General features: G+C 35.6%; 1 protein-coding gene and 1 pseudogene across 2 annotated transcripts in view; one reads left to right on the forward strand and one right to left on the reverse strand.

Annotated features, from left to right (window-relative positions):
* Nucleotides 1–23,597, reverse strand: part of LOC149540933 (uncharacterized) — a 40,826-nt pseudogene that overhangs the window by 2,655 nt on the left and 14,574 nt on the right. The window contains exons 6-7 of the transcript XR_016356537.1: nucleotides 15,661–15,740; nucleotides 399–579 (exon numbers count right to left, since the gene is read on the reverse strand). The product of XR_016356537.1 is annotated as an uncharacterized LOC149540933 (transcript). The remainder of the gene's footprint in view (nucleotides 1–398; nucleotides 580–15,660; nucleotides 15,741–23,597) is intronic.
* Nucleotides 359–3,628, forward strand: LOC149540934 (uncharacterized). The gene is made up of 4 exons (XM_089801991.1): nucleotides 359–861; nucleotides 994–2,427; nucleotides 2,563–2,851; nucleotides 2,970–3,628. The coding sequence occupies exons 2-4, from the start codon at nucleotides 1,034–1,036 to the stop codon at nucleotides 3,531–3,533; spliced, it is 2,247 nt and encodes a 748-aa protein (XP_089658117.1). The 5' UTR covers nucleotides 359–861; nucleotides 994–1,033; the 3' UTR covers nucleotides 3,534–3,628.

Here is a 23,597-nt window from a genome sequence, read left to right on the forward strand (position 1 = left end):
ACAACCTTAGATCTCCACCTTTATGATCTATGCAACCAAAATTCATATGCCTCGTAGATTTCAAAGGTAGATCTAGTAGATAACAATGTTTGGCAGAATGAGTATGCAAAGTGCAAGATGTACATGGGTGTAGGTCGAAGCAATTACTAAAAAGGTGATCTTGGCATCCACAATGAGAACGAATTTGGACTTTATTGGACTCCGTAAACATTTTTTTTTGTTGCTTAGATTGTTGAACTTCACAACAATCGCCAAAAAATGTAGATCCAACATGACATTTATTCATGTGTCCCCCTGCTATAAATTCTATGGGTTTGGAATATTCTGGGACATGAGAGCCAATAGAACCTATGCTCCACGGGGACGCGTCCCCTGCCTCTGTACCCTAGTACCCGTACCGGGTACGAAACGGGGACGCGGGTACGGATTTTGGACGTACCCTGCGACGTCCCTTTTTGAGGGGAAAGGGGACGGTCCCCGAAACGCAAAAAAAAATTTCGTAGGAAACTTGGGTACGGATTTCCGTACCGGGGACGGCGTTCCCGTCCCTCGCCCGTACCCTTTTGCCCACGCCGTCCCCTATTTTCCAGCCGGCCATGGGTGAGTTAAAAAGTTAAAAAAAATGGTTTTTTTTAAAAAAAATTTAATCTTTTCTATTCCGCCTAGGGCCCACATGGATGTTAAGTTGTTAACCCTAATGTGTCTTCTTAAATAGTTAAAGTTGGAGCTCATTGCTCATTTGGAGTTGTTTGCAAGTTGGGAAGAGGAAGAGGAAAACATTGAACATTCAACAACAACAAAAGAGGAGTGTGTTTTGGAGGTGGAAGAGAAAGTTTTGCCTTCATTTCTACTTCATTCTAGGTATGTTTTTTATTTTCTTTTTGTTTGATTCAAACTTCATTGTTGTTTGTTGTCATTTTTCATTTTTTTCAATGACATAAAGAGGGCATGTTAATGGAACATTGAAATATTTTTTTTTTCTATAACTTGCAGCAGTATACTATAAATCATTGTAAAATCCAAAGGCAAAAACATGAGCAGCAGTGAGAGTGAGGGAAGTAGTGATAGCATGGAAGTTGCCATGCAAGAAACTCAAGTGTCACAATTACAAAGACCAAGAAAAAGACCTAGGGCAGCCATTGATGAGCCTAATGTAGATGTCCCTATGCCTAATCCATTTGAGTGCCCTTCCAAAGCCTTAAAACAATATGCCAAAGGCCCATTCAACCCTAAGAAACCTCTCCTACAATTTGCCACAAAAGTAGACAAGAATAAGAAGAAAAATTCGGGGGGTAGTAGGGAATGGGAGTGTCATTTATGTAAGAAGCATTATTTTGGGAGCTACACAAGAGTGTATTGCCATCTTTTATGGATAGGTGGGCAAGGGGTGAAAGGTTGCAAAAAAATTACGGAGGAAGAAAAACTTGAGGCCAATAGGTTGTATGTGGAGGGGGAGTTATTGAAATCCGGGGGTCCTATGAGTAGCACACCCACACCCTCATTGACTCCCACTAGCACTGTTAGTAAAGGGAAGGGAAAGGCCAAGACTAAGAGAGATACCAATGTGGCTGATTTATTTAACATACAAGCAAAAGATAGAGCTGAAGAGTCCATTGGCAGATTTCTTGTTGCTCATGGCATACCATACCATGTTTCTCGTTCCTCATTCTATAAACAAATGTGCAAAGATATTTATGCTGCTGGTCCCTCATTTGTACCACCAGGAGAGACTAAATTACGCACCACTATCCTTGACAAAGAGTACTCAAAAGTAAACATTTTGATGGAGGATATGAGGCAAACATGGATGAGTGATGGATGTTCTATTATCATGGATGGTTGGACCGATATCAAACATCGGCCACTCATCAATCTTATTGTCACTAGTACAGCAGGGGCCTATTTTCTTAGAGCCATTGATTGTTCGGGAAAAAAGAAGGATGCATCCTTCCAATTTCAGATTTTGAAGGATGCTATAGAAGAGGTAGGGACTTCAAATGTTGTGCAAGTAGTCACTGATTCAGCCCGTGTGTGTAAATCAGCTGGATTGATAATAGAGAGCACCTATAGACACATTTTTTGGACCCCATGTTGTGTACATGCATTGAATAACACCTTGAAGGACTTTGGGAAAATTGATTGGATAAAGACTATGGTGTTTGAGGCTAGAGACGTGCAAATGTTTATTTGCAATCATCACACATCTCTTGCATTATTTAGGACATTTTCCAAAAAAGAATTCCTCAAGCCTGTGGAGACTCGATATGCTAGCTACTTCATTTTGTTGGAGAGGATGCTTGAGGTCCAAGAGGCCTTACAATCCATGGTGGTCAATGCAGAGTGGAATAGATGGCATGAATCAAGCACCCCAGATGGAAGACTTGTCAAACGAAGAATCCTAGATGAACATTGGTGGACCACAATGAGGTAAGAAACTTAAGAATTGGTGGATATCATAATTGTTATTATTGCTGATTTAATAAAAAAAAAAAATTGATTTAAGCACTTGCTGATTTTTTTAACATATTATGTTTCTCACTTGCAATTTTCTTTCATTTGCAGATACATTTGCTCCTTCATTGACCCTATTGTGCAGGTCATTAGATATGCTGATACTGACTCTCCTAGCCTTGGAGAGATTTATGAGACTTTTGATAGCATGCTTGGGCAGATCAAGCAAGCTGTTAAAGATAAGGAACCTACTTTGGAGTTCTACGAGGAGCATCTTAAGCCCATTGTAATGAAAAGGTGGAACACTATGAACAACCCACTTCATATGGCAGCCTATGCAGTCAATCCAAAATGGTATGCACCAAGGCCTGGGAGAGTGCTTCCATCTAATGATGAGGAGGTGAGTTTAATTTATTAAAGAATTCTGATTTTATAATACATTTTTAAATATTTTATTTTATTTGTAAAGTTTATAAACTCTAAGTTCTCACTTCTTAATTTTTGTTTGTTCAATATAGGTGAAGGACGGCTTCTTCAAGGCCCTTTCAAAAATGTATAGTGCAGAGGATGCTGCAAAAATTCGAGGGCAATGGCTTGACTTTGCCAATCTTCGTGGTCCAACATTTGGTAGACCAGAGGCGAGGACTGATAGAGCTACATTAGCTCAAAAGGACCCGATTGGATGGTGGACATGGCATGGTAGAGATGCACCTGAGCTGAAAGCCCTTGCCACCCGTCTTCTCTCACAGGTTGCGAGTTCCTCTGCTGCAGAGAGGAATTGGTCTACATATAGCTTCATTCAATCGGTCAAGAGGAACAACCTTACCTCTAGACGATCAGAGAAGCTTGTGGCTGTTCATAGTGTATTGCGACTACAGGAGCGACAGAGTCTTGAGTATCGACAGACTCCAGCACTACGTTGGGATGTTAATCCTGAGGATGCATTGCAGATTGATGAGGATAACACACCCCCAGGGCTGCTTGGAGTTCCATTGGATGAGGACCCTCTGCCTACCCCTGCCAGTGATTCAGAGGATGAGATTGATGATGATCTTGATTTAGATAGAGATTTAGATTCCTAGAGGACAGCCATATATTTGGCTTTCTGCTTTTCAGATACTCAGATACATTATTGCTTTTGATTATTATGGAGTTGGACATCTCATTTACACTTCTAGTATTTACTTTCATTGTGTCATTTTGATTTTCATTTCATGCATGATGATGATAGATTGATACTTGGAGCCTTTGGGCATTTTTGCTAATTGTATGCGATATTCGGATATATCATCATATCATATTCTCATTTTGATTCTAATCTTAATAGTTTTCAATTTCCATGTATTCTATGGTGAATGGTTTATCAATGTTATGATTTATCATTGTTATGGTATGCATATCAGAAATATATCTCTAAAGAAGTCTAATTCTCCATATATAAAAAATTTAAAATTCCCTATATTTTATAGCCGTCCCCTGAGGTCCCGTCCCCTAAATTTTGGCTTCGACCCGTACCCGTACCGGAAACACGTTCCCGTCCCCTAAAACGTCCCCGTCCCGGAAACTCCGTGGAGCATAGAATAGAACCCTTGTAAGCATGACCACATTTTCCCCTATCTATTTTTCAAGATTTCCCAAACTCTCACAATGGGTTTTTGGTTTTGCGACTTTGGTTGATGATGTTAAAATAACTTAGATCGTTTCTGCAAATGTACTTTCATTTCCATTGTAATTGATGATTTTCAAATGCAGATTTGGATCTCATTTATGTATAATATGAGAGGAGACATGTCTCTTCAGAGACATGAAGAGGCATGTCTCTATAGTTAATCACCATTTAGATTATCTTTAACATATATATAATATTAATATATTAACCATATATGTAATAAAATATAATATTATTATATTATTATATATAATATATATTATATTATTATATATAATATATATTATATATAGAAGAATCACAAATAACAATTTATCTGAAAAGATAAACACAAATCAATGTTTTACTTCTACTGACACTAAAACATTAACAATCCCTCTTTAGCTAGAGAGAAGTAAAACATTAATTAAGCCAAAATCATCATATAAGCAACACAATATGAACAGTTAATGATCTCTACTTGCACTTAAGCAATGTCTAGAGATAGCACATGAAATCTCTACTTGCACTTTAGCAATGTCTAAAGATAGCACACATAGTCTCTACTTGCACTTAAGCAATGTCTAGAGATAGCACACATAGTCTCTACTTGCACTTAAGCAATGTCTAGAGATAGCTCATATAATCTCTACTTGCAGTTAAGCAATGTCTAGAGAAGCCCAAAAATAATCTCTACTTGCACTTAAGCAATGTCTAGAGAAGCCCAAAAATAATCTCTACTTGCACTTAAGCAATGTCTAGAGAAGCTCAAACCTTGTTTCGTTATTCATGACTTCTGATAACACAGTCATAATAACAGGCCTATCATTTGTAAGATCGTCACCTTACAAAGATTACCTTCTATTTGTTTGTTATCATGGTGTTCGACATATTTCGACCCAACAAACCATGATAACAAGCATATCATATATAAGATTGTCACTTTACAATGATTACCTTCTGTTTATATATGTCAATGAAAGATCGTCACTTTTCATTACATATCTGAAACAACAATTATATAACCAGATATAGATTGAAATCAACATATCAAGTTTTACCTTTAAAATGTTTTGATTTAACATTTCCCCTTAGAACTTCTCCTCATAGAGAAGATATCATCCATAAGGGATTGCACCTCAAAATTTCTCCCTCTAAATATTGATCCTAGGATGTCAGGTCCTCTTGTTACTTCCTCAGAAACTCTCTTTTCCCAAGGATGCTTGACAAACTCATCATTCCCTCATGATATATGTAGGAGTAGGCCCATCAACATCATGCAGTCACCCACATGGATTTCTAGACTCCCTCTGAGTATCAATCTTCTAAGCTCCAACATTTCCTTCGAAGAAGTGTCATACTCCCTCTTAATGTAGAAGGATCTCATAATCTCAATTATCAAAGATACTTGCATCAAGAGCCACACTTTATCCATCTTGATCATCAGGGTCTTTGGAACTACTATCATTAGATTTAGTCTGCACAATACTTGGTAGCACATTGAAGTACCAACCTTCTTTTCCTGTAAGAATATCCTCAAACATAAAAGAAAAGATCAAAGCAAATGACCTTTATATTATGTATAGAATTACAAATAAATGAATAGATAAATGTAAAGATATAAGTACTTATCTGCCCATGAGGGTCATGGAATATCTCCTTTTCCAAGGATGGTTCAAGTGGGAATGAAACATTGTCTATTATTCCCCCACACAATGTAAAATTCCTACTTTTATATCATTGAACACTTTTACATCACATCAAATTTGACAACTTCCCTCTAAGTCCCAACTTGCTCTTTTCCATTCATTGAAGCTCCAAGCATTTATTAAGCTTAATAGTAGAAACTAACACAACCTCATTCACAATACATCGATATCTTGATTGAGTATGATTGTGCCACTTGAATGACCCTTCAACTCATACGTCAAGTTTTGTTAATCAAAGAGAGATTCATAGATAGTTTAATTTGAAATCACCACTTTCATATGATGTACACAAAGGGGTAGGCCCATTCACATAGTTGCACGAACTACAGCCCTCTTGACTATTATGATTTATCGATTACTGAAGATTCAATCACAACATTGGTTTACTCCCTCTAAATTAATATGATCGATATCACTGACTGTAGACAAAACCATATCCTCTATCTGCTCCCTTTCTTTCAAGGTTGCCTGAAATGTCATTCTCCATCTTCCTGAAATAAAAATCTTGAAGAAAAAGATCAAGGCACATAGCTCTTGGTTGCATACAAATAAGAAAGAGAGACTACGATAATAATAATAAATAATAAATAATTATAAAAGATTATTTAAAATATAGATAGATATCTTATATGCTTTGAACATATATACTTAATTTCCAATATATATTTTAATCTATATTTAAACATATTATTTGATTATCAAATGGCTAACAATGAGTATGAAATTCAAATAATGAATAAGGAAGTGTTAATAAAATATTTATCTACACAAGCGAATAATATATTAGTCCCCATAATGATAATAGAAATTACATAATATTTTCTCTATCCTCAATGTAATATGATTTTTACAATCCATGCAATTGTGTAATTAAGATAAGCACATGTATAATTCAAAATATTTTAAAATTATATTAATTCATCATTTATATAAAATTAAAACTAATCATACAACTATACTTGACTTTTACCTTTTATATTCTCATATTAATAAGCAAACATTTTATCAAATTATCAAATATCATTTTGAATGAGTGTTATATATATATATATATATATATATCATATTTCAAAATGTTAAATACAGAACATATTATAAATTATGAGACATATATTTCCAACTATAGCATCTCAAATGGTATAGTAACAAATAAATAAATAAAAATCATACCTATGGATGCCTTACTCGTTACAATTGTATCCATTCACTCCACCCTTTAATATGGATGTTCCTTACTGTAAGTGATGTGACTTCCGTGACTAACTCTATATGATGATTCTGCAATCTATTATCTTTGAATATAACTGTCATCATTCTCTGTGTTTCTGTAACTTGTTTCTATTTTCTCATCACTCTGTAATTTAGTTCTTCTAATCAATTCTTATTATTACTATTTTTCTCCAATAAATCTCTGATCGCTGGCTATGTTACAAGATTGGATCACTCTTACTGATACATAACTGCAATGTATCTGCAACTTGTATATGCTATCGCGAGTATTGTCAAATTCCAAATTAGCTTTGATTTGATATCTCTCATTACATTATTGATAACCCATATCGTTGTCTCATAATTAATATCACACATGATGTATTTTCTATATACAATTCGTTAAACTTTATCCATATTTGTGTGATGTTGGTCTCTATCAATGGTTAGAACAATTTGATGACTAGATTTATTTGAATCGTAGATAGATTTATCCAAGTCACTAACAAATTTATTTAAATTGTTGATCTCTTTCAGTTTGGATTATAACCATAGTATCATTTAATCTCCTTCAAGTAGTTTAGTGACATGTTTGCCACATAATCAGCTTTTATTATATATTTGAATGTCATTGCATATGGGTTAATTGTCGTCTGAATACATTATTTCCTATAGCGATGGTTGTATTGTCTTCTTTGTCACATATCATTTCCTCATTCATTGTCTTTATCTACTGACTTGTATTCCAATAGATGATTATGTGTCTCTCATAGACATCTACATCTTCATTGACCACCATAGTGTATCCCAGGACAACACCTCTGGCTTGCACCAAAATCTAGTACCTACTTTATAGTTGAGCAACTGATTCAACCTAGAGGCACCATGATCTATAAATTTGCATTGAAATTCACCCAATTGTGATGTCCAATCGGTTACAAAGGAATAAGACAGTGTCAGTGTATCTGATTCAATTTTTATTACTTAAGAGTGCCCCAATAGAACGTACATGCATTCTTCAGCTACTCATTCATATCGTTGTTTTAAAGTGGTCAGAGTAAATTGTCATATGTTATGGGACGAAATGAGTGCACATTTTCTCCGTCATAAGCCTGATTCATTAGATTTTGTTTGACTGAAACTAAACACTGACCTAATGTTTGGTATAAACTCTCTATTTGTAATGATTTTGGATTGTGTTACCTGGTTGTTAGTTTCTCTTAATTAAAAGGTGATTGGTCTATTAGTCAATGGACAGTTCACTTCGCTTATGTCATTGTATCCAACCAAAAATGCCTTCTCTTTGTCTTGACGAAAAAATGACTCATCCTAGCTGTTGAATTCGAATAGATTTTAATTTCCCAACCGGGGATGGAATGCCATTTCCCTACCTCTATATCATGGTCGATTCAGACAGGCTTCCTGTTGAACACTTAATGAAGGGCGGGTGCTAACAAAATGACCATGTTATGATCCTCACTCCACCGTGTGCTTGCTTCGGCAGAGTGACCTGAGTGTTAGATTTTAAATGAATTCCACGTGTATTTGATGCCTTTGTAAATGGTTTTCCTCACAGCGGGTGACTTTTGGACATGTAGACCATCCACCTATTATACTTCGTGCGACTCCTTTCTGGGACCTTGTTCCATGTCGCATATTGCCTGACTTACTCCATTTTCAAAGGGCATGACTATATCGACAAGGTAATGTGCCTTCCACTTTTGTTTCTGATTCATCTATGCTATCCACGTTAGATGTTCTCTATTTGTTCGTTACCAGTGGATTCTTGCTCTGGTTATCTACGGGCTTTTGTTCTTTGCCGACTTCAATGTGATGTTGCTATGGATGACCCCGCTTTCACTTCACTTTGACTAACTGTGACTTGCGGTATTGATCTTCTCCTTGGGCTACACCAACCAACCCAAAGTGGCGTTCTCCTCATATCTGAGCCCATCGATCCATTAGAAGTGTTGTGGATCATTATACGAGTTGAGCCCGAATCATCTAACCATTGATCATAATCTATTATTTCTGATATGAATCGATAATGGACTGTGAATCTCATGCTATCCTCTAGTTCCCACCGAGCCTGAGTTGACTACACCATTAGCACAAGTAATCTCTCGACATATGAGTAGCATATCACTCACCAACTTAATCTTTCTTGCCTCAATGTGAGCCCCTCTCTGATACAAACATGTGAGATGTGCCCTCATCCATAGCAATTCAAATTCACTTATTTCCTCAACCTCCTTTGATAGCTTTCTTACATTTGCAAAATGCAACTTGGCTCTGATACCATGTTGAAATGACTTAGATCATTTCTATAAATGTGCTTTCATTTCCATTGTAATTGATGATTTTCAAATGCAAATTTGGATCTCATATATGCATAATACGAGAGGAGACATGTCTCTTCAAGAGACATGAAGAGGCATGTCTCTATAGTTAATCACCATTTAGATTATCAATAACTATATGCATAACTTATCTTTAACATATATATAATATTAATATATTAACCATATATGTAATATAATATTATATTATTATATTATTATATAATAATATATAATATATATTACATATATAATATATATTATATATAGAAGAATCACAAATAACAATTTATCTAAAAAGATAAACACAGATCAATGTTTTACTTCTACTGACGCTAAAACATTAACAGATGAAAGATTTGGATAGTAAGTTTAGACACAACATTTTGTCTTTTTGACACAAAAGAAGGCATCAGCTTTCTTCAAGGACACATCAGTTTTACTTGCTTTCTTGTCAAAATGCTTGAAGAAGGTACATCATACTTAACATATGTATGCTATGTGTCCTAACAGATATTGGAACCTGTCAAGGTCTTTTCTCAACAATATGTATTGGCAGAAATTGTTTAAATAGATTGTCTCCAGCATCCAAATATTAATGTTGTCTCACCTAATGTGCTTACATGAAGTTATAGAGACAATATGCAATCAATGTATGATGTGGACATAATTGTAGATCGCAATAATAAACGATTTGGCATGCCATATGATATCGATTACACCTTATTCATACACCAAAATTTATGGCAATCATTTTTACTTTCCGAATGACATCCACATATATATAAAATGGAAACTGAGTAACCTTGCACTCAGATTCTTTAGTCTAGGCACAGTCATTATCATCACAATATTCTTTTTCTAGGTTGAAAGCATGATAATGCAGTTTTTTATTGTAATGTTCTTGATTTTGGCAGGTCAACATAGTGGATGGAGTTAGCGCATCATAGTGACCCTCATGAGCTGACATGGTGTTTTGGGAGTCTCAGTTGTGGACTTACGTCTATTTCTAGTAGTTGTTATTTTTGGCAGTGCAGTGGGTGGCTTCAGTAGTTGGTCGTCACCTGCAGTTAATAAAGTAATAATTGCATGAGCTCTTATTTTTATTAATCATTGAGTTGCATTATTATGATAATGTTTATATATAATAATGATTTTAAGAGATGTTTCTAAAAAGAAAGTTGGAAAGTTTCTAGCATTGAGTTCTTTTGGGAAACTTCCACAATTTTTGAAGTGGAGTTTTAAGGAAACTTTGGCCAACGAAAAGCTTATAAATAAGAGCTCATTTATTGGGAAAGGCACGCTTGATTGTATATTTGTTTTTGTGCCTTTGTGGCTTTTTCCTGGGTTTTTAACTGTATGCTCTTGTTGATATATAAGGGTTTGGAAATTCTTTTGCAATTTAGCTGCTGAGGTATAGCTAAGTTTGCCCAACTTCTCTATTGTTCATCACTATATTCGAGAAGTGTTTTCATTCCACTACTGAAGTATAGTGGATTTGATATTTGCTGGCAATTTCTCCTACTATTGTTTGCTGTGGCTAAGGAGAGGTTTCTTTCCTGCCATTCATCTGCATAGACTAGACTCATCAATTTAACTGAGAGCACTATTTTGTTTTTTTTGGCTGTCATTTTCCCATACATCTGCATTGGAAAACGTTGTTTGCATACTGAAGATCACATGAGGTGTTAAGGGAGACCATCATTGTGTGACACTTGTGTTTGGAGCTGGGTCATCAATACGCTGCCAACAAGGGAATCGATCACGCTAGATGACCTACATCTGCATTGTTGGGTGAGCCATCACACTCCAAAGTAGCCGGCTAATTGGTAATTCCAGGCAAGAACTTCATTGGGAGTTTGATCTTCATTAGCGGGTGGTCTTTTAATTTCTAAGAGAGACATTTATTTGCTAGAAGCTGCACCTGCAAATTTAAACATAAGTCTTGCAAGCGGATGCTATAGGTTGCAGACAGGTTCTTAAGCATATGTTTATTCAATTGAAAATTTAATAAAAGTAATTTGACTCTAGCTCGTGAACATTAATCATTCAATAAGAAATTGAAATTATTGTTTGAAATTAAACATATATATATCCATCTTCTATCACTGAGTGCTGGTGTTTCACATTGGAGTGTGGGCATTCTATCTCTTAAATTCGAAAATACCAAAAGACAGAGAATTCCAAAATATATTTCTCGTTTTCAATCAACAATTTAGTATCCGAAAAGAACGGGTTTTTACATTGGTATCAGAGCAGTTTCCTACCATCCAGTAGGAATTGGGCTCAGTTTGATCAATACTTTTTTTTGGTGATTTGGTTTTCAGCATTATGGACGATGACATGAGGTTTGGTATCCATTATACCCACAGAGGGCATACTTCTGATCCACCTAGGGATGGAGAATTTGAGCTACAAGGTATTGTGAAACAGTTGGATGAGCTAGTGAATGAGTTGAATCAAAATCACAAAAAGATGACCCAACTGATTTTGAATCCGAGATTTGAGTAGAGCATTATATCGCTTTTTCGAAGAGCAAAATGTAATGATACAGTTGCGGCTACAGATATGCGGGACATTTCTAATGAGACACCGCACGAGTTGGGAACAATAGAGAAGGAATGTGATGAGAATTCACGTCAGGTTGAGTAAGATGATGCAGTTGCCGGCATGAGTTCCCAAGATCATGTAGATAGTGGGAGCAAGAGCATGCGAAGATACTGTCATATCAGCAGCCACTTCTGTGTTGGTTGAGCCATCCAGCGAGGAGTTTAGCAGTATGCATGCGGTTGTAGATGTGTGCTCTGAAGATAGTACACTTGTTATTGATGATGAGGTGAGTGATGCAGTGGCAAAGTCATGTTATACTATCGATCAACACAGTGTTGATGTTCACTTCATGGGCAATCCTATGTTTGACATGGATGCAACATTGTCTTATGACAATCCGTTGTTTGAGGTTGAGGTTGATCACTCACCTGAGTGGAGTTGGACTCTGTTTTCACCATCTGCAAATTCGGTTCAATTTTTTGTTGCGGTTGTTGGTGATGTTCCAACATCCACAGATTTTGACGTAGCTACACCTCTTGTTGATACGATTGGCATGAGTGCATATGGTTCTCCTATAGCTACATCTTTTCCTGGGTTTGTTGGAGATGATCAGGATTCCACTCCAGTATATATTATGTGGGTGGTGACCAAGAAGAAGAGTATGCTGAGATTTCTTGTGGAGTTGTCTTCTAGTCATGCTTTGACTTTTACACTATCAACACAGGTACTGGGTGCTATGTTGCAAGCGATGTTGATGGTCTTGATTATCTTATTTTGCAATTGGTTCAGTGTCAATAGGGATGTCATGCACTTCTTCATTTGGGATCCAGGTGGAGGTTAAAGTTCACTGTATAGCCAGATTGCTTGAGGACAAGCAATCTTGAGGAGGGAGGACTGTAATGTCCCCGATTTTGGCAGGTCAACACAGTGGATGGAGTTAGCTCATCATACCGACCCTCATGAGCTGACATGGTGTTTTAGGGATCTCAGCTGTGGACTTACTATTTTTAGTAAGTCTATTTTGTCAATTGCTATTTTTGGCAATGTAGTGCGTGGCTTCAGCAATTGGTCGTCCCCTGCAGTTAATAAAGTAATAATTGCATGGGCTCTTATTTTTATTAATCATTGAGTTGCATTATTATAATGACTTTAAGAGATGTTTCTAAAAAGCGAATTGGAAAGTTTCTAGTGTTGAGTTCTTTTGGGAAACTTCCATGATTTCTAAACTAGAGTTTTAAGGAAACTTTGGTCAACAAAAAGCTTATAAATAAGAGCTCATTTATTGGGAAAGGCACGCTTGATTATATATTTGATTTTTTTCCTTTGCGATTTTTTCTTGGGTTCTTAACTATATGCCCTTGCTGATATATAAGGGTTTGGAATTTCTTTTGCAATTTAGCTGCAGAGATATAGCTAAGTTTGCCCACCTTCTCTACTGTTCATTACTGTAACCGAGAAGTGTTTTTATTCCACTGCTGAAGTATAGTGGATTTGATATTTGCTGGCAATTTCTCCTACTAATGTTTGTTGTGGCTAAGGAGAAGTTTCTTTCCAATTATTCATCTACATAGACTGCACTCATCGGTTTAACTAAGAGCACTGTTTTGTTTCTTTTGGTTGTCATTTTCCCATACATCTGCATTGGAAAATGTTGTTTGCATACTGAAGATCACGTGAGGCATTAAGGGGGACCACAATTGTGTGACACCTGTGTTTGGAGCTGGGCCATCAATACGCTGCAAACAAGGGAATCAATCACACCATATGACCTACGTCTACATTGTTGGGTGAGCCGTCACACTCCAAACTAGCCGGCTAATTGGTAATACCAGGTGGGAGCTTCATTGGGAGTTTGTTCTTCATTAGGGGGTGGTCTTTTAATTTCTGAGAGGGACATTTATTTGCTGGAAGCTGCACCTGCGAATTCAAACATAAGTCTTGCAAGCGGATGCTACAAGTTCTTAAGCATATGTTTATTCATTTGAAAATTTAATAAAAGTAATTTGACTCTAGTTGGTGAATGTTAATTGTTCAATGAGAAATTGAAATTATTGTTTGAAACTTAAACATACATATATACACACACACACACACACACACACACACACACACACACACACATATATATATATATATATATCCATCTTCTATCACTGAGTATTTCACATTGGAGTGTGGGCATTCTATCTCTTAAATTCAAAAATACCAAAAGACATAGAATTCCAAAATATATTTCTCATTTTCAATCAGCAGTTTAGTATCCAAAAAGAAGGGGTTTTTACATTTATTTACAATCTAGGCAGGAAAGAAAGGAGAATCTACGTAGCAGTTTTCAAAATGCAGCCACAATGCCTGTCCTTATTTGTGGCCATTTCATACCTCCTACGCAAATATGAAAATACTAACAGAACCATTATGGGAGGAGTCAATAATCTCAAGACCTACTAAAAGAATATTCCACCAACTGTTCTTACTTTAGAGTGAGGTCAAATGTCCTTTCTTCGTCTTTGGCATTTAAGTTCACCAACCATTGCAGCAAATTCACATGTGAAATTTTTACTTAAAAATTTGAGTTGTAGTCTTCAATGTCTTTTTTGCTGCATTCTTCATCAATCTTGATACACCTTTCTACAAAGGTCAAAATCCACAACGATAACACAAATTCGATAACCTAGAGAGATGAATATAAGCACAACTGTCTACAATTATCTCCCATTTTCTTCCTCAAGTCAAAAAGCTAAAGCTTTGATACCCACTATTAGGCCTAGGAGGGGTAGAGCAAAGAAAAATACATTTTAATGTATATTACAAAATTACTTTTTGAAGAAATGTTTACATCATTTCTTTATGGACGGAAAACAATTCAACTACCATAGCCATCTAAACTGTAAAATACATTACAAATATGTTAACCCAAAAGATTATTAACATGTAAACACAATCTTTGGTTTAATATGCATTTCAGACCTTATAAATGTGGTTATTGTGCATTAAGTATAAATCTGAATAACGTTTCTTGCAAACCTAGCTCACCTTGCACATTAAGCTTTTATATATTTGGCTTATCTGTTTATCATTGCATTGCTCCAAAACTACGAGGACAAGTTGTGTTAGGATTCAAGTTGTACAAAAGGACACCTTTTCAAATATGAAAGAGAAGAAATTGAATTATCCTTTTTTAGTTAGGAGCTTATTTGAGAGTAGGGTTACCTACTTTAAAGTTGACTAAATATTTTTGAGATGTTAATTAACATGTACTCCTATTTATTGACAATATATTCTGCTTTGTCCAAGCACGATCAGAGGTAACTGCATTATTGCATAGAATGCCTTACGCAATGGGTTACTAGCCAACCCATAACACGAAAAATGGGTTCTTTACAAGAGAAAATAACTTCTACCATCGAAGAATCTACAGCTCCATTCCAGCAGTTTATCTTCCCGGAGATTACTTGATTGATCCCGATCCTTTTTATAAATAGAAATGTTGAGCACTTAGAAGGTTTTGGGAATGTTTTTGTCTTTTGAGCCACAAATTCTCTGTAAAAGAATGATGCTTGACTAACAATGAGATGAGTATTGGGAATTGAGGTGTATGGACAAAGATGTCATATCCCCAATTTAGGAAATAATTGACTTGTGATCAATTAGCCTAGTTTCCCAATTCTTTGGAAGGCTAATTGATAATCAAGGGAGAGTTCCAAAGTTTTTGGAAAGCACAAAATTAGTCATGTAGAGTTGTTGGCTATATTACCGGGAGATGCGTTTCCGGCAAAAATTGACCCCGTCCCCACGTCCCGAAAACTCGGAAACTTCTGGAAACCTTTCCCTTGGCTGTCCCATAAAATTAATGTTTCAATTTTGATAATTTGTTTGATTTCCACTCTCATGTGAACTCTACAGTTAAATTATTTAACACAAACATTATATGTTAAGGTTCTATAATTTATATAAGCATGCGTTATCCATGTTTTTATATGAATATTTAAAATTTCCCTATATATTTAAAATTTCCCTACTTTCTATATAGTTGTTCCCACTATCATCCCTTGCTTTGAGAAAAAAAGAATCGGTCCCAGAAACCCGTTTCCCCGTCCCCACATCCCCCCGTCCTAGAAACCTAGGGTAACATAGGTTGTTGGTAATGAGCTCAATTGGTCTTGGTGATTCTTGTGATGATTTTATAATTGATTTTCAACCTTCTAGGAGCTCTCCAAACCTCTAGGAGGAGTTTATTATTTTTCATAAGTCACCCAATCACTTCAATTTAGTGTCCTATGATATTAGGAGCACATCCGTATGGTCATAAATGCATAATTGTGTTATTTTGATACTTTTTGCAACTTGGATAGATTGTTGAGTTATTAGATAATTCTTCACTTAAGTTGTCTAATTTTGAAATATTCAAAAGACAACTTAGTGCAGTAACTTGTTAAAAAATGTTTTGTTTCATTTAGATTCTTAAGCTTTGGGTTTTTTTGCACATGGGCTAGTAATTTACTATTCAAGAAAAGGACTTTGTGAAGAAAAGGGGATTATTATTTTTATTTATCAATATTTTTCTTCTAGAAGATTAATAAAAGGAGGTTGAGAGCTCATTTGCAAGGTTAGCCATGAAATGTTATTTTCTTTTGTTGTTGGAAAGAACCCAAGTTCTTCTAAGATTTATTAGAGGAACAAAATCCTCTTGGAATTTCTGGTTACAAAGACAAAAATACCCTTAGCTGTTTAGTATGATTTCATCCAAGAATCACTAGTGACATACAGAGATAAGTTTTAGTTTTTGATTTCTGAGTACGGAGATTTTTAATGTATTTAGAGTTGTTATTTGATTGCTAATATTGTTTTGAGTGTTCAGTTTATGGACAAATTATTGCTAGCTATGCACTTCCAGAGCAGGTCATATATCTCTTGGATGTGCCATACCTTTTATCTATACCAAGCCATAATTTTTGGAGTTGATCATTTAGGGGGTTGAATACTTATTTTCTGTGTTCCATTCTAGTCATGCTAGTAAAAAATTGCAGGTTGTACAATTTTTAATGGACAGATTGATTGCTTGTGTGGTCATACCATATGCTAATTTGTTCTTCTGAAGGGGAGGTGAGATTCTTTGGACCAAAATGTTCCACTATCTTGGAGATTTTCATGCTGATTGATGGCGTCTAGACCCAGGGGTAATAATTGCATATGTTGTTCTTAAGGGTGTCGCACAGTCCTTTGGACTCATGTTTTGGAGGGCTTCTTGACTGAGAAATTTTGGTTGCGTAATTCTGAGATGATTGATTGCTTTCTTTTCCTTGTTATCTGCTGTTGTAATGGAAAAATATCAAATTGAACTCCTAAATCCATATAATTATGCTTCATGGAAAAACATGGTATGGATTTATGTCATGGAAAAGGCTTATCTAGGTCTATTGCACACACGGCCACAAACACTTGAGAGAGCACATGGTAATATGCCTGGGCAATAGTTCAAAGATGGGAAGCCAGCAGCGATTGAAGGAGTATATTAATAGTAATATACTCTGTTCAGAAACATGAGCTCAGCAACAGGTGTGTCCCTTCATCATATATATATATAGTGGTAGGGGGGTGGAAAATAGGAAACATACAGGAAAAGATTACTTCCAGCAATCCAAGACACATCACAATATAAAGAAGACAAAAGACCTTCATTGGTTGGAAGGCATCTAATTCGGGGAATAAAGAAAGTATTAGATCAGAAATAAGAACCTTCAGCAGATCAAATATCCAGTACTAGAGACATCTTCATTCCATCCATACTTAGACTCCTACTCATTAAACTGTATTCTTCTGAGGAAAAGGGCTGTGTAAGTTAAGGAATTCTCAATAAAGGAATTGGAGGAAGAGCATCGAAAGAATAAAAATTATTTTTTGATATTTTATATAGGAAGAGGTCATTGCTATCATATGATCAGAATGATTGGGAATCTACAGAGGGTCAAGGGTTGAGAATTACATTTTGAGACTAGTCATAAGGATATCAGAGTATAGCATCCATATCAAAGATAATCATAGCACAATTAACATAGCTAGATCAAGGATAGTGACATATACTCCATATCAAATCAGTAAGAATCATATGTTGCACATCTGAATATAAAAGATCCACTATTTCAATTGAACATCAATATTAAATGGGAAATCAATCGTAGGAACAAGATTATAGTACCTTAAAATTGCAACAGTTTATAAGTTGAAAGGTTATAAGCCAGGCAGAGTATCAAGATTTTGAATTACCTAAGTCTCTTTTAATTGAATTATTATTGAATAACTCTACAATCTCAAGAATTCTACAATCTGTCAATGACTCTTCTTAAGGGGAGGAATGTTGTTTGACATTGGATCTGTTAGAGTGGGGTTGCCGTTGCACCAAAAGACCAATCTGTCAATGCCCCATACAACCACTCAACTTATAGTACACAGGAGGCGGTTAAGCCCTTGTCACGAATCCTGAGGGGAGCGCTGAACAAATTTCCAAGAATCTCCCCCTCAGCATTACCCGAGGGTAAGAGGATTTGAACCTATAACCAAGCTCTGATACCACTTGTTAGAGTGGGGTTGCCATTGCACCAAAAGACCGATCTGTCAATGCTCGATATAACCACTCAACTTATAGTTCACAAGAGGCGGCTAAGCCCTTGTCACGAATCTTGAGGGGAGTGGTGAACAAATTTCCAATAGGATCATCTTCAACATTCATTATTGAGCATCTACCAACACTATAGAAGAATTTAAATTGAGAAGGGTTGCATGGTCTCTCTTCTTATCTCTTATGAGTGGGACTTTTTCCTTACATTTTTCTTCTCGTTCATTATTTAGAGCGTCTTGTATTCTCTCTCTTTTGTAGGATATTTTCCTATTAGGTCTTCTCCTCCTCATCATTGGTGAGAGATTACATTTGCACATGGGTACCTAGAATGGTCTAGTAGCTGACCCCTCTTTGCAATAGCGCATTTTGTACATTCTTCCTAAGTTGCACTTAAGTGGGGATGTCAATGTGAAAGAGGTCTTTGACCTAGTTAATTCATCTTCTAGGTCCTATTGACACTTGAGTTCACTTACAACACATGTAGGATAGTTATCACTCAGTCTCAACTCATAAGATTAAGTCACATGTCATAATCTTATCCAATCCTATGTCTCACCTTGGTATATATAACCAAGGGGAAGTAATCTCAAACAATTTAATTGATCCATTCTTGTTGTATAATTTCTTCTTTGATAGAACAACATTATTCTCTCATATTTGATCTCTCTTGTTCTGTCATACAAGTTCCTAGATCTTGGGTGGCTACAAAATTTAGCAAAATCTTGCAGGGTACAAAGCATTCTATAGCGACTCATACAATAAACTAATATATGTTTCAGGCTTCTACATCATTCCATTTAAAAGGAGATTCATCATCTAGATGATTGAAAGTAAACAAAAATATTATTACGACTAAGAGGCTAGGTGAGAAGACATCCTTGGTTGTTGAAACATAGAAGATGGAGGTGTTGAGTATTGAGAAGCAACATTACATAATTTGTAAACCACCTCCATTTGTTGTTTCAATTGATGAGCTTCTAGGAGTCCTCTTTCCTTAAAATTGTTTTCCATTTGAATAGCTTCCACGAGTTGAGCTATGGACTTTTCAAGAACAAGTTTAATTCAGCAGTTTCTCTATCTATATCAGCCATTTTTTTTTCTTTATCTGCGATTTCTTTGTTTTCTGAGAAAGTTCATTTTCCTACCTTTTTTTCAGACTCAATGAAAAGAGTTTGCTAGGCAAGTTGTTCTTGAAAACTCGAGTTTGATCATCTAGCTCTTGTATCAGCTTTTGGGAGATAAGTGTGCATGTTTCAATATTTTGGTAGGTAGCTATTTCACTTTGTAAAACGTGATGTATGAATATCAAACAATGAAGTTGAGATTTAATGGGGTACAAAGCTCGTAATGTCCCCTTTTTCATGAGCATTAATGTTCAAAGGATTAGCCTATCATTTGACCCTCGTAGGCTAGTATGGTGGATTAGAGGGTCTAGTTTGGGAGTTTGGTATTTCTTCAAGTGGTAGTTGATGATGTTTACCTCTCCAGATTGTCGGTATATTCTAAGGCTAGGCTATTCTAAGGTTTTTGGTTCCATTTTGAGGGACTTAATATTTATAGAAGTCAGTGGATGTTAGAGGGGAGCCATTAATATTCTTAGTAAGGCAGTTGGAAGCACAGTGGATACAATGGTCAACTCCTAGGTTCAAGTCAGAATGGAGAAATAATGATTAATGATGAACTTATAATGTTATAACTATTATTAAAGTTATAATTCATTGAATTAATTATTAAGTCCACATGATTGATATATTAAGTGGACTTCATTTAAAAGGGAGATACAAGTGTTTCATAGAGTATATATTTTAATGTCGTTTACCAAAAAGAGGGAAAAAATAAATGAAATTATAGTAAATTAACAGAGATTAAGAAAATGCAAATTAAACATTATAAAAGGGGATTTGGGTTTCATTTCAATTATTCTCGAAGCATTCAACAATTGTCTTTTCTGGAGAAGCTTTGTCTTTGAAGAAGAAACCTAAGGTTTCGCTCTTAATTCAATTTGGTGAACATTGCTTCTCTCCAATTGTGCTAGTGGCTTCATAGGGAGGTACCATCTGTGCTTTATTGGAGGAAATATCAATTGTTTCACAAGGGGTTTTGAAGTTTATTATTTGCAGACCAGAAGTTTTAAGATAAATATTTATTGAATTCAGGTGGAAACATTAATAAGAATAGCATACCGAATGGTTTATGAGTCATCTACTCTGGTGTTTCATTGTCAGAATATTGGAAATCTTGTTATCTTCTAAAGTCTGGGCATGCTTTGGTATTGTAAAGGCTTTAAAGAGATAATCAATAGATTAAAGGTTGCATTTTAACTGTTTGACAAATTATCCATTGCTGTTGACGAAGATTCCAGCCTTGAATATGAATGCCAAGTCTTTGTAAAAATTAATTATCCCTTTGCTGTAGATGAATATTGGTTTTCCTAGGGTGCGTGTAAAGTGTTTGACAATATGTCAACTCGCTGTACAAGTTGATTTCAGTCACTCATATGTATGAGAAAGCTCAGAAACAGTTAGTCTACTGTTTCTATTATATTGTCAGCTTATCATGCACTATTAGAAGCATTCAAAAACATCATTTGCAAGCATTTGAATCCCTTTTGACATCATTCCAGGCAAGCATAAACAAACTGAAACAAAAATCCAGCAGGCATAAAGATTGCATGGAAAGTATTTGATGATATTCCTTGAACCTCTAATCAGCAGTTTGAGGTCAGAACTAGCAAAGGATATTTCGGAACTTCTCAAATTTTACCATTTTTTCCTCCAAAGGAAGGAACTTTTTCTATGGATGTCAAGTAGCTTCCTCTTAAGTTTCTTAGTGGTAGGCTACCCATGAGAGAAATGTTTTTAGTGAATGTTTCATGCTATTCACCCTTAATAAAGCATTTAATGTATCAAGCTTCCTAGAGGACCAAGGAAGATTGACTACAGTCCAATTTGCATGCCATATCACCAACTGATTCAGTTCCAAATCCTATATGTTTTTTTTAATGGTTCACAATGGATCACTAGGATCAGGTTTAGATATTTGTATAAGGGCTTCTTCATTGCTAAGATGAACAAGGGTAACCCACATTATAATTGTGAATCCTCATACAACTGTGGTTCTTCCAATTTATAAAAATTTCCTTTTGGCAATGGTTAAAGAGTTGGATACATTTATAGTAGACTTCCCTTTAGCTGGGGTAGACATTCCTCTAGCTATGGTAGATTTCCCTCAAGCTACTATCTGGTTTCTTGTGGACTCAAGGGGGGATAAATGGAAGTCCCTAATAAAATTTGCCAATGCTTGAACTCCCTAATTTTTTTAGAAAATGAAATTCATTATGATGATAATAGAAAAGTGATATGTGCAACCATGAACAGCAAGGATAGTATGATTACATATATTAGAAAAAGATTAAATAATGTTATGTTGAAGTATTGTATGTATAATTGGGAATTCAATTTCATTGCTTGAGATTTTTGCAAGTTGAGACATTACTTTTTGGGTTCATGTTGTACACTAAACACCACATGCTAAAATTAAAAAATAGTTAAGAAAACTTGAACTAAAGACACATGAGGTGAGTTGAATATGTACAAGATTACTCTTTTTTGGTGAAGCATAGTGTTAGCACACCCAATTAAATTGTCAATGCCTTGAGTTGGAGGTAGGTATTATTGTCCAGAATGATTGTAGAACTGGTGTGGTAGAAGGAATGAAGGATTTGTATGACAAAGTTCTGTATTTTGTCGATGTATTGCATACATGCATAGATCCTTAGGAAAGACAACTCTCATATGAAGATTTTCTTTGCACATGGAGGGTACTTGGGTACTGTTGTCGGGTTTTCACACCATCGCCCCATTACAAATAGGGACCCCCTCATTTGTTTTTGGTCTTGTCCTTTTAGCTTTAGTTCTTGGTAGTTTTCGGCTCAGTCCCCTAAGGTTCCCCTCTTTCAAATGAGAATTGGTAAAATTGGCCTAGTCTGGAAATTGTTTTCCATGTGGCTCCTAGAATGGAAACTATTTTCTTGTCTAAGAATTGAGTGTCTTGACAACTTACTATTTTTAGAAAGTTTAATTTTAGTAAGTCTATTTTTAATAAATTTCACTGCCTGCTGGATTGACATTATTTTGACTTTGGGACAGCCTACTATTTTTTAGCAAATTTCACTTCCTCTTGGATTGACCTTATTTTGACTTTTAGACAACTTAATATTTTTAGAAATTCTATTTTTAGCAGGTCTGTTTTGGCAACAAGTGAGTTCCGGTTGATAAAGAGACAAAAAGGTATCTATTTCTATATTCAAAAGGATGATCAAGCAAGGCAGTCAATCAGAAAATGGTTAAGTTTGGAATCACCCTTGAAATATCCAAAAGTGGAAAGGCATGAAAACATCAGGAAAAATGGTTGTTGCGGAATTCTTCCATCATGAACAAAATCCATGATCACTCAAAAAATCCCACCTTGTAGAAAAATGGTTGCGCGGAATTCTTCCATCATGAACAAAATCAATGATCACTCAAAAAATATTGCCTTGGAGAAAAATGGTTGATGCAAAATTCTTCCATCATAGACAAAATCTATAAACACTCAAAAAGTCCCGCCTTGGAAAAAAATGGTTGTTGTGGAATTCTTCCATCATGGACAAAATCCATGATCACTCAAAAAATCCTGCCTTAGAGAAAAATAGTTGTCGCAAAATTCTTCCATCATGGACAAAATCCATGATCACTCAAAATCCTACCTTGGAGAAAAATGGTTGTCACAGACATCTTCCATCATGGACAAAATCCATGATAACTAAAAAAATCCTGCCTTGGAGAAAAATGGTTGTCATGGAATTCTTCCATCATGGACAAAATCCACGATCACTCAAAAAAACTCGCCTTGGAGAAAAATGGTTGTTGTGGAATTCTTCCATCATGAACAAAATCCATGACCACTCAAAAAATCTTGCCTTGGAGAAAAATGGTTGTTGTGGAATTCTTCCATCATGAACAAAATCCATGACCACTCAAAAAATCTCACCTTGGAGAAAAATGGTTTTTGAGGAATTCTTCCATCATGGACAA

This window comes from Cupressus sempervirens, chromosome 9, assembly GCF_028749045.1.
Source record: "Cupressus sempervirens isolate cs-2001-9-10 chromosome 9, ASM2874904v1, whole genome shotgun sequence".
In the NCBI taxonomy this organism is placed as follows: Eukaryota; Viridiplantae; Streptophyta; class Pinopsida; order Cupressales; family Cupressaceae; genus Cupressus; species Cupressus sempervirens.